Source organism: Haliaeetus albicilla, chromosome 27 (assembly GCF_947461875.1).
Source record: "Haliaeetus albicilla chromosome 27, bHalAlb1.1, whole genome shotgun sequence".
Classification (NCBI taxonomy): domain Eukaryota; kingdom Metazoa; phylum Chordata; class Aves; order Accipitriformes; family Accipitridae; genus Haliaeetus; species Haliaeetus albicilla.
Genome location: NC_091509.1, coordinates 20998033 through 21013284, shown reverse-complemented (window position 1 = coordinate 21013284; position 15252 = coordinate 20998033). Strand labels below are relative to the sequence as shown.

Below are 15252 nucleotides of genomic sequence, written 5' to 3'. Positions count from 1 at the left end.
CTGCTTTCCAGGACATCCCGACCACTTTTTGATGTGGAGGACCTCTCCTCCCATGTGGCCCCTTGTCCCCATCAGTGGCCCTAGGGACATATTGGGACCACAGTGCCCTGTGCCGCAGCTCAGCCATCGCCGGTGGAAAAGGGCATCACGGGCAATGGCAGTGCTTTCGAGAAAGAAATGGTGCATGGCTGCTGTTGGAGAGGAACAGCTGAACTGTGTGTCAGAAAAAAAAATTCATGTCATTTGGCCATAATGGCAGCAGCTCCAGCAAGCTCAAGTAGCCGAAGTCAGATGTGAAAGAAAAGAAAACCTCAAAACTTTTATCAAGATGTTAAACATCTGCAAAGACAAAAAAAATGCTCTTGCATGTAAAGGAAGAAGTAGCTGAGGGGGTTTTCTGGCGTGTGGGTGTGTGGGTTTTAACTAGGACTTGCTCAGCTCTGTGCACGTATCCCATCCTGCAAGGATGGCTCCTGCAGCCCCTGGCTCAGTGTGGCACCTTTCAGCCCCCTGCTGTGCCGTGCCCGTGGGCCACAACATCCCACACCATCCCACGCTGTCCCATGCAACCCCACACCATCCCATGCCATCCCACACCATGCCATCCCACACCATCCCATGCTGTTCCATGCCAACCCATGCTGTTCCATGCCATCCCATGCTGTTCCATGCCTTCCCATGCCGTACCACGCCATCCCACGCCATCCCACGCCATCCCACGCCATCCCACACCGTCCCACACCATCCCACGCCATCCAATGCTGTCACAGACCATCCCGTGCCATCCCATGCCGTCTCACACCATCCCAGGCCATCCCACACTATCCCACACAATCCCAGAGGACATCAGAAAACCAACAGTAACTCAGGGATTCAAACCACCGCATCCTTCAGAAGAAGAGCAGACATGAACCCGCAATGATTTCCCACCATGGCTGAACTGTGGTATTAGTGGAAATTTTGTGGGGAAAAAAGTTGACTTGCCAAAATGGCTCATTTTTTCCCCAGATTCCTAAATGCCTTTTCCCAGGCATTGCTGCAAACACAGGTGAAGCGGCTCGGTGCCAGCAGCACCTCATGGCTCTGCTCACGCCAACACCCCACGCTGTCGGGCAGCCTCGCCGTGCTGCTGCCCCAGCTCGGGCAAACTCTGTCCAGGGGAGCCCCAGGCTTCACTTTATACCTAGTTAGAGGCTTGTAAATAGTTGTAAATTGTTAAATTAATTTAGAAAATGTAGAAATACTTAAGTTTAAACGTTTTTTGTTTGTTTGTTTGTTTTTTTTTACATTTTCAGTAAAGTCAAGGTGTTGCATAGCCTGAGGAAGCGCTGAACTTCACATTTCAAATAAACCCCTTCCCATTTCACTGCATTCTTTTTGTATTGGAAGACCTACCATTACAATGGCAGGACTGGGCTGTAGCACTCCCATTTAATTGCTTTTATTAGCCTGAAAAAATTGGTTTTCCTGGAAACAACGATGGTGACCATTCCCAATCATTGAATTTCCTCCAAAAGGGAAAGGCTGGGTCGAAGCCAGACGGGAGCCTGGAGGTTTCCCATCGCAGGCATTGGGAAGAAGGTGTAGGAGCTGGCACATATCCAGGGCAGCACAGTATGGGGTGTGTGTCCATCTGTCCCAAAGCCAGTGTCCCTGGGTCCCTTGAGCCAAGCTGCCGGAGCGGGATGCTGGAGTTTGTGGGTCCCACGCCCTGTGCCCTGGTGTGGGGTCTGGCAGCTTTGCGGGGGTCCCGGGGGGGATCGCGGGGCCACGAGGGGCTGTGAGGAGTGGAAGCCCCTTGGCTGGGAACACCCCGCATCTGTAAACCTCGCGCAGAGAGCGTGTGTCACCTCCCTCAAAGGCAGATAAAATCATCCCCCCAAACTATTGATATGCTAACATAAACCTGATGATGGGAAAAGCTGACATGTATCAATTTGGCTCGTGTGGGTGGAAAACGATAGCTAGAAAGCAGAGCCCAGTTCTGAGAAACAGCGTCGACCCAGGGACTTGGGTGAGAGGCGACGCAGGAGAGGGGCTCGCAGCCCATCAGGAGCGTCATTGACCTGAAGGGAACCAAAATAGCTTCTTCGGAGCATCTTCAGCTGCACTCAGCATTAAACCCGGCTGATTGTGAAATAATAAGGGAAATTTCTGTCTGTGCATCACCCCGGTGCTGGCGGTGAGACGGGTGCTGCTGGCCGAGCTGCTCCTCTCTAAGGGACGGGGGTACGTGGGGCTGTGACACCACATCCCCCTGCCCGCTGCTGCTGGCCGGGGTGGATGCAGGACCCCAGGCATGGGAACCCAGCCTGAAGGGGATCTTCTTGTTGTGCAAGAGCTGGTTTTGCTTCCAGCTGTGGCCAGAGGCAGGTCCCAGAGGTCCAGCAGCTGGGGGGGCTGCACCCACCCCACCTTGCCACCCTGCCCCGCTCTTCATGCCTGATTTAAGCATGTTGGTCCTCAATCAATTTGGAAAAATGACCCAAGTGGTTAATTTAGGTCTTGCAATTTTCCCCATCAGGGTCCTTTTGCCCTCATATAGAGGAAAGGCTGTGTGTGTGGGGGCAAAGATGCACACTGGGCTGGCACCAGTCAGGCCATTCCGTAGCTGCATCTCTGGATGATGACACCAGAAAACAGAGGAGCCAGCTGAAGAGACCCTCAGTGCAACCAAACCCAGAAATTTTGCTTTGTTCTGTGTCCAAAGCCATGGCCTTTTTCTCTATTTTTCCAGCAGCAAAGCCAAGGCTGGTTGCCCGCAAGCATCACACACAAATGAAGAGCACAGGGGGAGGGAGGCTGGAGCCGTGGCCACCACCGGCACAGGATGGCATTGGTGGACATGGATGAAATCAATGGAAATCCATGAAAAGAAGGAGATATGGCTGATGGCTAAGTCAGATTACAGGGCTACAGCTCTCTATGGCAGTGTCCCCTTCACTGTCCTGGCTCTGCAGAAAACGAGGGGACTATGGTCCATAATTTTAGATGGGCTGAATTTGTGCCTTTCCAGTTAAATAGGCAGTAGCTTTGTCTCAGTACTGGGCCGTCACAGCGGCAGTTGGGAGGAGCTGGAGGTTTCCCACCCAGCTGCATTTGGCCATCCCCGGCTCAGGATGGGGAGAGGACCCCGGCACCATGGGCAGCGAGGACACCCGCTTCTCCAGGGCGATTCCCGGCACAGGGACACCTTTTCTCCTCCCGCAGTCTCCCAGTGCCCTCAGCATCCCTCTTCCTGGCTGTTTTAGCAAAGGGAGGCAGCCGTGCCGCCTCCGCAGCTTTGCTTTAGCCCCCGAGTTCACCCCTACAGCAGTCCCAGAGGCACCAAGTCGTAGGTTTTGTGGAGGGACAGGACGGGATCATGCAATTAAGAAACAATGTCAGAACTCATAAGGTCCAGCGGACACTTTAACTGAGGTGATATAAACAACTTCAAGTCTCTTCTATCATTTCTGAGGGCCTGATTTTGGACAACCTTACTAACGATTTTCTTGTTTCCAATACTACCCCAGCTTTGCTTTTTATTAAATCAGCACTGAGAAGCCACAACATCTTTTCCAGGCCATTTGCTTGTGTGCTGTTCCTTAACTTTCAGAAGATGGTGGAGAAGTTAAATAAAACATTTTGTAATATGAAAAAAACAACAACCCAAATGTGGGTCACTGTAATGTCTAGCATCAGCACATGTAATATCTCTTGAATCAGTGGCTGAGTTTACAAACTGTGAGTGTTTCAGACCCTGTGCTGGGATGGCACTGCAGCCTGGCAGGTGTGCTACAGCTACAGTAATTTAGTTTTTCTGCATAAATCAAATTACACGGAATAGGATGAAGCCGGATGAAAGAGAATTTGCAAATTGCATCACACTTCCCGAAGGTGTCAATCTTGCAGTAAGTAGAAATAAGTGTTGGCTCCTGGCAGCTTGCCCCGGGGGGCTAGTAAACAAACTGTCATACTGAAATAGATTAGAAATGATATTCAGTGTGACATTTAAATGCTAACAAAGATACATGGAGACACTAAATGATTAAGCTTTTGAAAGCATCATCTATATTTATTGGTTTGGTTTGTGGTGTTTATTTGTAGATAATCACATCTCTTTGTTGTTTTTTTTTTATATATATTTTTAATCTTTAGGGCATGCAAAAGCTTTTTGCCTAAATATGGCATGCAGCAGGAAAACTGGACCTCCACCATTATAACGTTTATGGAGAAGTTGCTCCTGGAAGTAGCAAGTTACATGTTCTTTAAGTCACTTTTTTACTTCAGGCAGGTCAGAAAGCAGTTTTGGTTGAAAAAAAAAAAACCCCCAATGAATCCATCTGCTCTGAAGTTTTAAACACCCAAAGCACATCAGGCCAAGCAGCTGTAGCAGTCTGTAAGCAGACAGCACAGTGTTGTACTGAGTAGTAAAGGAAGCATCAGAAACTCACAGTATTGGTTTTCCACTGCTAATACAAATTCCACTTAGAAACAAGACTGTTCAGACAGGGATGTCTTTAAGGCTTCCCCCCCCCCCAGTGAAAGTAGTTGCCACCTTGCTTACTATGTGCACATAAACCAAAAATAAGTTACATTACTGAAGAACTGAATGATGTGGCATAGAGGTGGGAGGACAGTCATTTGAGCAGTGCCTGCTGGAGCCCTCGATCTACTGCAGATTGCTGGCTCTAAAAGCGTTCACCAGGGCTGAGGCTGCAGTCAGACCCAAATCCCTTGGAAGGGATTTATACCCAACTAACCCTTTCCTGGGCTGACCTGCCAATGTTTGCCTGTACAAGCATGGGAAGCATTTAGTGCTCTCAGAGGGGAGCTGGGTGCCTGCTTGGGTATGAAATTCCCGTCCCAGGCAACTGCCCGATTCTTGGCTCCTGAGCCTACTGCAATCACAGTCGCCGATAGGTCTATGAAAGCATTTAGAATTATTTTTAGTTGTCATTTTTGGCTCTTAAATCATGGCATATCTTTGTGAAGGTGTGTGCGTGCATCGCTGTGTGCAGGATGGGTGCTGTGGAGCCGCTCTCCTGCGCTGGCGTTTCTCTGCTGGCAACCCACCTCAGCTCCAACCAAAATGGCAAGCGGAGAGACGGTTTTCTTCACCGCTTTGTCACCTGCCCAGTGACTTACTGCAATAAATCTGCACCTCACTTGCCTCAAAACGTCTCTGCTTGGTTCTGCGCTAGACGGCGTTGAACTTTGTGTACTACGACGTACGGGTGACAACCCCTTCCCCCCCGATATTCCGCTCCTCTTGCCACCCTCACCTGCAGTCCTCCACCCGCACGACACAGCCGGAGAGGAGGCTGAGCCCAACCGAGTCGTCCCACTGGGACCGGAGGCAGCGGCCGTCTCCGTTGCGGCGAGGCAGGAAGCCGCGGTGGAGCAGGGATCCCCTTGACGCGGCGCTGGGGGCGGCTGACTGCGCCCATCTGCAGCAGCCCTGTTTCCTGTGGGTGCAGCGGGAGAGGCGGGCGGCAGCGAAGGCTCCTCCACGGCTGGTCGCAGCGGGGGCCCGCTTCCGTCCTCGCTCTCCCCGAGGAGCCCGCCAACAGCAGATCGTGGAAGTGCTGAAAAGTTTCTCCTACACTCGACTCACACGAGCGCGTTTTGTTTTTTTTTCGTTGCCCGGTCCATATCAAAACCAGGGGGCTGGTGGAGTCTCTTCCACGCTGTTAGCTATAGAGGAACCTATGGATTATTCAATATGTGGATTATTTTTTGTCATTTTAATACTGACACTTGACACAGCAGACTACATTTTCTGTATTTTTTCCAAGTTCTGGCAACAAGTTTAATCCCCAAAGTGTGCGTGAAGATAGACTTTGCAGCTGGGGAACAGAAAAGGGCTGATTAAGGCAAAAATGTGCCCAAACTACTTTATAGAGGAATTGCAAACCATGGCTTTAACTTGGGGCAAAAAGAAGGCACAGAATTCACAAAAGTTGGGGAGTTGCTTCTGAAGATAATGTAATTCTTCATGAGCTGGGATGTATGTGTCATGCTAAACTAAACAGGTAGTACAGGAAAATTTGAAAATTCAGAGTCATTTTTTTTTCCTGTTGATTATATCTTTAAGAAAATTCCCCTTCAGGAAGTAGTACTAGAGTCAGTGAAGCTTCTTATTTAAAACTGCAAACGTAATGCACATTAGTAGCATTTTCCTTTGCCTTCTCTTCCCCCTCCTCCCCAGTTTGGTGTCAATTGCTTTTTCAGGGGATTGGTGAAAGAACGTAATTGCTAGGAAGTCCCATTCATTCGCTTATCTTTGAGTGGTTTCCCAATGACTGGGGCCAACCCGACTCTAGTGACTTGCAGTTTCAGAAAATTCAGGTAGAAATAATCCTTAGTTCAAGTGCTCAGTTTCTAGCATTACACTTTAAGGCACCTTCTGCCAAGTTCACTCTCCGGCCACGTAGAAGGCAGAACATCAGCTACTGAGATGAAGAATCAGACCCAGGGCACTGCTGGGTTTTGTCTTTTTTGGTGCAGATGTCCAGACCCTTTAGCAGGTGGGGTGGGCGGTGGTATTATTTAATTAGGGGGCTCAGCAGAGCACAGCCCCTGTGGGCAGGCAGGGCCACGCTTCACCAGCCCCGTGGGCAAAGGCCTCGGGGCTGGTCCAGGGCTGCCTCTGTCCATGGTGCTTAACCGGCCCCGGGCCCTGCCAGCACCTGCCAGGTTTGCCTGCACTCCTACCCCTGTCCTCGCTCGCTTCATCCCTGGTAAATTAGTGAAAAAGGGATTCCCGCATCCTGAAGCACCAGGAAGGCAGCGTGCAGCTTTCTCAGGCTCATTCCTGTATTTGCTAAAGACAAATGTCCCAAAGTTACAGAGATTAACCTTTTTTTTCATGGTGGTTTAAAGATTCTTCCTCTGAAATTGAGCTTTGGTCACACACTGTCTGCTAAGGAGGTTCAGCCTATCACTGCTGTCTGCAAGGATTTAAAGAGCTGTAAATCTGGCTTCTGCTTGTGGACATGTAGCCAGTAGCCAGAGTTCAAGGTAGAAGAGGTGCCCCCTTACTTGGTTACGAAGAAACAGAGACGCAGAAATCGCATCCCTCAGGGCTTGCATGGCTTCAGAGGCAGCGAGGCATGTTGCTGAGGAACCCTTGTCTGAAATCTCAGGACTTGTGATGATTGGGTCCTTTGCACTTTGAAGCGTGCCATCGCTGTTGGCTTTCCGTTGTCATTCTGAGTGGCAGGTTCCCTTTGGCCTACGTTCTGCCTGTCTGTCGGGTGTTGCTGTACCAAGAAGAGCTTCAGGAAGAACTCCGAGTGGTGCAGGTGAAGCTCAGCATCCACACAAATTAACTCTCTAAGGCTTTTTTGAATCATTTTCATGGAACTTGATTGTATCTCGTGGAGAATCAGAATATGACAGAACTCTCAAAAATGTCATCATCTTAAAGCAGCAGAGAGGTTACAAGCAAAGAGAATATGGTTAAAATATGCTTCTGTCATCCATTCACTCATTCACCTCCTTAGAGATGGGACTTTCCTTTGTTCTAAAGAAAGCTTTTATACTTTGTGAAGATTCTGTCTTTGAACAGCCAGAGTAATGTTACCTTGTAGAGAAAGTAGTAAAAGCTCCCTGAAGCTTGTGAATTTTGTGTAGATGAGGCGGGTAGCTACAAACATGCCTTGACTAGAGATACAAATCAGTCCTGAACTTGCCATAATGCAGTGATGGAGAGTAAGCCCTGTTCTATCGACAGAGCTGCAGCTGTTCCAAAGAACCTGTATCTGGATCTCCCCGGCAGGACATATGCAAAGAACATCACAACTTTATTTTCACTTTTAAAGCGTAAAATACATGTAAAAGTTAACTGTGTTGTATTCATTTCAATTCTTCCAAATCATGGCGATCCTTAAACCCAGGCACAGAAATGTATAGAAAGATAGGAAGTTTAAAAGTCTAATAGTTTCAGATTCTAGCTAAAATTATTACAAATCTTCAGTAGTATATGATAGGAATGCCTTCATTTGAGCTCTATCAAGTTAAGCAGCTAAGCCAGTCTATAATACGTAAATTGCTTGAAATTCTAATGAATGTATGAGCCTAGGGAGCTGACGCTGCATTTCATGATCTCAGAGCACTGGTCAATGTTCTTCTTTATCCTGTAGAATGTTTCTACATATTCAGAACGGCCCAGAAGTTCAACAAAATCTTCATCATGAGTTATCACCAGAAGCTGAAAGTTACGCTGTTGTGAGCGGCTTTTTATTATCCTACAAAGAGATATTACTTAGTGTATGTTTATCTAAATCGCATTCTAGTTTTATAGAACTAGTAATTACACAGTACAAAAATATTTAACTACTGACAACAAATGACAGGAACTGTCAGGCAATCTAATGCAGATTAGCAACTCTCTTTACTGACGTAAAAAAATCCCCAAATTATTTAAGAAATATTTTTCCTCTTCCAGATAAAGGATAGGGAATCTAAAGCTACTACTTTTCATGTATATTTGCAGATGCCAACAAAGATATGCCATCTTAAAATATAATTCACTTCTACCGACTACTATTAACATTTGAAAATAATCCATCTTTAAGCTTCACAAGAAGATTTCACTTACTCCATCAGGGCATGTGCAAGAGACTCTATGTTTTCTCGATCAAGATTGGTAGTAGGCTCATCTAGTGCCAATATGCCACAGTTGAGACAGAATGTTTCTGCTAGAGCAAGACGAATAATAAGAGAAGCAAGCACCTAAGGGAAAAAAAAAAACCCACATCAAAATCTCGCTCTTTGAAGTGTTTATAGAGGAACTACATGTAATGTGCTATTTTTAATGCCATTACAAACCATGACTAAAGTTTACATAACTACGTGCTGACAGTTCACAAAATGACAACAGCTAATTAGTTACAGAAAAACTACATTAAAACTTCAAGTTTTGAACTGAAAGACCCATTCTACAAAATACCGTTGGAAAAACATCAGAGAAGTCAAATACTCAAAATTCAGGAGATATTGGAAGTAAGGATTCCATTCTGCGGTAAAGATACTACGACATTGCCATGTGTATTACCCCTACTGCAGCGGGGATGGTGGAAATTTGTACGTGTACCACTAAGTTTGAGTTACTGAACTCCTGACTACTTACTAAAACTGAAGATAGTAGGATTTACCACCTTACATGTTAGTTTTGTATTAACATGCCTAACCATATTGTTATTAGATCTCCTGAACTAGTGAAAACTACAGAACACTCGATGGAAACTGTGCTGCCAAAAATACTTTCCAATTATCACGACTGCTGGCATCGCAGTTCATGATCAAAGAATTCTCAGAATATAAGCTAAGAAACTGTGAACAAGTTTCACTCTCATTTACATAGGACTCAAACGTAACATCCTAGACTACTTTAGGAGAGGACACATTTTTTGCCTATACTGCTGTTTTGTAAGAAGATTTGGATTTCCCCCCAAATTAGTATGGAATTTTCAAAACCAAGTACACATTTACACTCATGTGGGAATTAATTTGACAGCATTTTTCATACTCAAGCAACAATACAGTATTTATCTTCTCATGAAATACCCTTTCATGATTCTATTGCTGTATGCACTTAAAAATATTGTGTATCATTTTGTTCGATTCCTTGATTTCGTTTTCTACTATTGTCTGTAATATCTGGTTGTAGACAAGGCCTGGCTGCCAATGGAGTAAGCAACAAAGTGGGAACTGCTACTCTGGAGGCAAGGAAGTAGGCAGTTTGTTCCTTCGGATAATGGCAATTCTTCCTCAACATCAAAAGAGATCTAAATCTGTTGCCATCATAACCCTTTCAGCTACCGCGGAAGAAAGGGAGCCAGAAAGCTCCAGCTCCCACTGCAGAAGAGAAAGGAGAACATATCTCCCTCATAAAACTGCAGTGTCCTTGGGCTAGGTTGTCACTGGCATCTTGCACAGACATACTTAAGTGTCAGGGAGAGCTCTCCAGGTCTTCTATTTACAGTGCAGCAGGCACAAAGGACAGGCAGAAAGCGTTCCAGCAGGGAAGAAATAAGAGCAGCCTTGGCTGTATTTTTGTCCCTTTCTACTATCTCTGCATTTAGGAAGATCACTTGTTCTAGTGGAAATGGTTCATCTAAGGAAGAAGCAGAGCTTCCTGCTGTAATACTGCAGGTAGGTTTGGTTGCCCAAGCTGCATAACCGATATGCCAATTGTCAGATGGCTACAAGTATTATGGGTTTTTTTCCCCTACCTCAGCTCTTCTAAAAAAAAAAAAAAAAAAAAAAAAGTACAGATGCTGATTTTGGAAGCTGATGGTCAAGGCCGGTTCTTTTCTCTTGCTTAGGAATATTTTAGATGCTCTGTCATAACATAACAGACAGGTGGAAACAACTCTCAAGCCCCAACATGTGAAACAGAAGTGGTTAACTATGACAAACCTCTGATCACTGGTACCTTCAAGGCAGGTGTGATATCAGGCCACTTGGCCAGTGTGCATTATTAAAGTACTGAGACAGCTGAATGGCCAGATTGCAGAGCTGCTGGCTGACACCGACCAGACAGAATGATATGCAATGCCTGAAAGTGTGGCACGGTATGATATTTGGTGACATCAACTGAAAGGTTATATTCAGCAGCAGGGGAGAGTAGCATAGCCTAGAGAAAAAGAGGTATCATCACACTTAGAGGTAGACGCAGTTGTGAAAAAAAGACCAAGGGCCAGTCCTCAGGAAGGCAAAAATATGGGAGCAAGTCAATAGACCCAAAGCTATGGGAACCTTAGTGGTAACTAGCAAGAGACAGACTAGGAGGATTTCAACTTGAGGAGAGAGGGAAGTTGAATCCTTCTCTCCTGCAGGAACTCAGATCGGTCCCCAACTGAAACAATGGATTTTGGCAAAACAGGTTTCAGAAGCATGTATTGCATACTGTCAGCACCAGATATGGTGAAGGGAAGTTGTACAGAACTGTAAATCAGAGTTGGAGTCACCTGTTCTTCAGGGTCACTTCAGAACGCATTACTCTTTTGCATTCACCTGAGTCAGTTTTCAGAATCCTCTTTACTGCGTACTAAAAAATGCTATTACCTTTTGCCCAGCACTACATCTTCCTCGCATATCCAGTGCTGTATCTCCCTTTATCATTACTACTCTATAATTGTAACTTCTTCTTTTATCAGAGGCTGAGACATTCTCATCTGCATCAGAACGGATTTCTATATATTCAATATCTGAAAATGGGAAGGAGACAGTTTTCACATTATCAAAAATCTTTAAAGATATCACAGGATTAAACAGAGCTGAGAGGTATAATATGCAGTAACCATCAAAAATTCTCTTCAGAACTCCCACTAACAGATACATCTTTGAAATTAATTTTTCCAAAATTCAAGGAATGAACTTATGCAGTTCCCCTGTCTCAAGGAAACTGTAACTTTGGAAAACATAGAAAAGGGAAAATTACCTCTATCTATCCTGTAACTAACTACATAATGTGTAATAAAGATCATAGTGGTGACCAACAGATGTAGCCTTTAGAATGGAGCCAACTGTTTTCAGATCCTGGATTTTCAATATTTTGAACAAACACTTTTCAGTATGCAGTGCTCAATATCAAATGGATACGTATGGGCAAAACTACAAAAAATTACATACCTTGTCCTCTGTAGGTGCTTCGCCAAAGGTCACGAATTATTTTGTTGATTTCTTCCATCTTCATGCTATGAAATGTCATTATTGCTCTAAAGAACAACAACAAAAAGTGCAAATTGTTATAGGTGCAGCCATGGACTGCTATGGACTACAAGAGCTTTAAGGACAGCAACAGCTCCTTTTCCATTCCCTAAATATTTTTACTAGAAATGTACTAGAAAGTACGTGTAAATATCTAAAGATGAAACACACTCTATTGTGTAAATAATTCTACTCTCACAAACAGTTGCGTCTCAAGAAGTAGGAGAGTAATGAAGACAAAAAGATTTGCATTCAGTCACTCAATGGAGAGCAAGTTTACCTGGCTTTTTAAGAGATTTGTAATTTGTGTGTGAGGTGTATTTTCAGACTGACACCAAGAAGACAAATCTGATGTTAAGTCTTCCAAAGCAACAGTAGTGTTATTCATTGGCACAGTCCCCCAACAGTGCAGATAACTGGGTCTCAGTAGGAAAGGAGAGCCTGTGAATTTTCCTCAGAGCAAAGAATTCTGTATCGAGAATATAATTTATAATTACCCAAACAGATGTTATGACTAAAGCTACCTTTCTCTTCAGCAGCAAGAGTAACATAGGATGTCATTAATAATTTTCAATTTAATTTCCCCGATTAATATATCGACATGACTTCAGATCAATAACAGATGATTCCTTATGAAAGCATTCAAGAAAGGACAGGATGCTACATGTCTAACTTGGCTTTTAAAAGAAAAAGTACTCTGTAATGAAAAAAATGCTTGCTCAATTCATGCCAATGTCTTCTTTCAAAAAACATATGGTGGAAATAAAATATACTTCTGAAATGGATGCTTACATATACTCTTCCTTTCTCCCCTCTTACAGGAATTATTTCCACCTGTTCTGGGGAATGCTTAAGTATCAACTCTCATAGGGTTTGTTAAGTCTGAAGAAAGAAGAAAGTGTTTTCAACTATTTACTTAATTGAACTCAAGAATGCATTCCTCACCAATATTTATCATAAACCTCTAAATATTTAGTCAATAAAGATCAACTATAGCACAGAACACCCAAAATGTTGGTCTTCCCAGCTACAGATAACAGCTCTCAATCTCTGGCCATTAGAGTTAACGTTTCGTCTCACCGATTTTTCAGACGATTACCAATAAGTGATGCTTATCTATTTTTCTTGAAATTACAAGACTGATTTCCTGTTTTGCCTTAAATAGAAACAATAGATGATTTGATACCACACAAAAAGATTCTGAATTCTAAAAGGGAAATTCTTGGAGTGCATTTCCATTTAAGCTGAAAGGGGAGAATTATATATGCTCTAAACAATTTAGATCTCCACAAAATAAATTTCGGATTAGCTTACATTCTGGTATTATGTTTAATTTTATTTATTTTATCATTAAAACTACTTAAACCAGGGTTCCTCTAGACAGTCTTTTCAACTTGGAGAGTTCTCATCTATGTAGTTTCACTTCTTGACTGTTACGCTGTACCCTCAACCACATTATTGCTCTTCTGTGCTCCTTTTTCCAGCACTACTAGACCCTTTTAAATACAGGAGACCAAAATTCCATACTATATTCAAGACACGGGTCCATTGGGAATTCATATAGTGGCCAAAATGTTTGTTTCTTTCTTTCTCTTTTTTGTTCTTACTATTCAATTTATCTTTCTGTCACTAAGCACCAGTTTCAGATTTCCTGAAACATATCCACTGATTCCAAGATCCTTCCCCACTGTCCATGAAGTTGCAATAGCTCACTGCAATTCAGTCATTATAACTGAACATACAGGGTTTTTTATGGAGCCATATGTTTTACTTTGTACATGTTTACAAATTTTGAGATGCTATTTTTGCAGTCGGTCCAAGACTAGAAAACAAGCTTCCAGAGGAAGCAGAAACTATCACAAAGTTTACTACACTTTCCATCAAATGCAAGACATGTTTCTTTTGATCTTGCCCTCTCTAATATAAGCACAAAATGACCCCCACTGGAAAAGGAGAAAAAAACCCCTCTATATCGTAATATTCTTTAATGAAAACACAATTGTTTACCTGAGAAGATCATCATGGGGAACAAGAAATCTACCTGACATATCTTATCCATGTTAAGATACAACCAGAAGATGCTAAAATATACTAATACAGAAATGAAAGTAGAATGAGAGACTATGCAAGACAGACCTGGGTTAATAATGAAGGATTTAAACAGAGATTTCACTTTTCCTAAACTTGTGCTGTGGAGTGTATGTATTTTGAGATAACGTGTGAGAGAGACTTTTATGAAACACATTCCCCCAATTATGCATTGCGTATCCTGTAATACTTTCCTCTACTTCCCTCAAAAACCATCAAAATTACAGGAAGAAAGGAAAACCATCAGCAGTTTTGGGAGACACAGTTACAAAAGCTTCCTAAAAATGCTTTCAAGTGGAAAAAAAAGCTAGAGGAATAGCGACAGAGGAACAGCCTGCAGCTCCACTGGCTTGTCCACATGTTTTCCTATGAAAACCAAAGTTGAATGTGTTTATTGCCTGGACATTCTCTAACCAGTACAGGCAACACAGCAAAAGATTACTTCAGACCAAGAATTCAGCACAGAAGGTACAGGTGGGTGATGTGTTGGGTTCACTCACTATTATCTCTTGACTTGAGCTGTTGCATTGCAAATATGAGTCCTAACACATACAACCGTAACTGAAAATAGGTCCTACAGAGAATTGAGAATAAAATTATAGTGATCACTGGACTTACCTATGACTATATTAAACTCCAGTTATTAACATCAATACACTTACTGTATATATATATTATATACATTAACTTACAAATTTCCTACATCTTACCAATCCTGTGCAGTTTGTCGTATATTTTCATTAGTTTATTTAAAAAGGCGTGCCTTGTTATGTTATCTTAACATTTAAATGCCTGATTTTATAAAGAGAAATAATTATATATCTCAAAGAATTATACCAATTTACTATTTCTAAGTTACCCCCAGAAGTCTGAAATTGAAAGCTGCTTTTACATCAAGGTTATCAATAGTAAAAAAGCCTAAAACATTTAAGAATTTCCTTAATATGACAATACTTACTTATCAAGAGCCTTGTAATAAAGGTCCAGATCTTTGTTCACTAGCTCTGTTGTTCTCATAACAATCATCATCTCCCTGTACTTTTCCTCTGCATCTTTGAATTGTGACTCTCGAAGTTCCTTTTTAAACCGAACAATCTCTTCCTCAAATCCACGTTGTCGACCAAGTGCAACATGATGGTTTCTTTTCAGAGATTCTATTTTCTCCTCTAAATGTTTCTGTTCACTGTGAAACCATAATTGATATACAAGTCTTTTGTATTTAATGTTTCACAATTTTTTAATCAGGGTTCTAATTTTGAGTTTGACAGTAGCTCATTATATTGTAAATATAAAGTCTGTAACAGTTAAAATCATAGTACTAACGTCACTGAAATTAAGAAATTATTGAAATAAAAATATTTTTAAGTTTCTTAAGAACATATTCAAATCACTATTCTGAGAGGGAGAAGCAAGTTACCAAGTTCAAATGCCAAAGTGATGTATGCAGAGACATGGAAAATA

The 15252-nt window shown here is 43.0% G+C and overlaps 1 protein-coding gene across 2 annotated transcripts in view; it reads right to left on the bottom strand.

Annotated features, from left to right (window-relative positions):
* Positions 1 to 4030: 4030 nt before the first annotated feature.
* RAD50 (RAD50 double strand break repair protein) overlaps positions 4031 to 15252 on the bottom strand; it is a 28608-nt gene continuing 17386 nt past the window's right edge. For both annotated transcript variants that reach the window (XM_069772941.1, XM_069772940.1), the window contains exons 22-26: positions 14750 to 14974; positions 11626 to 11711; positions 11059 to 11201; positions 8588 to 8721; positions 4031 to 8234 (exon numbers count right to left, since the gene is read on the bottom strand). In XM_069772941.1, the coding sequence (XP_069629042.1) occupies positions 8048 to 8234; positions 8588 to 8721; positions 11059 to 11201; positions 11626 to 11711; positions 14750 to 14974 (775 nt within the window). In that variant the 3' untranslated portion in view covers positions 4031 to 8047. The remainder of the gene's footprint in view (positions 8235 to 8587; positions 8722 to 11058; positions 11202 to 11625; positions 11712 to 14749; positions 14975 to 15252) is intronic.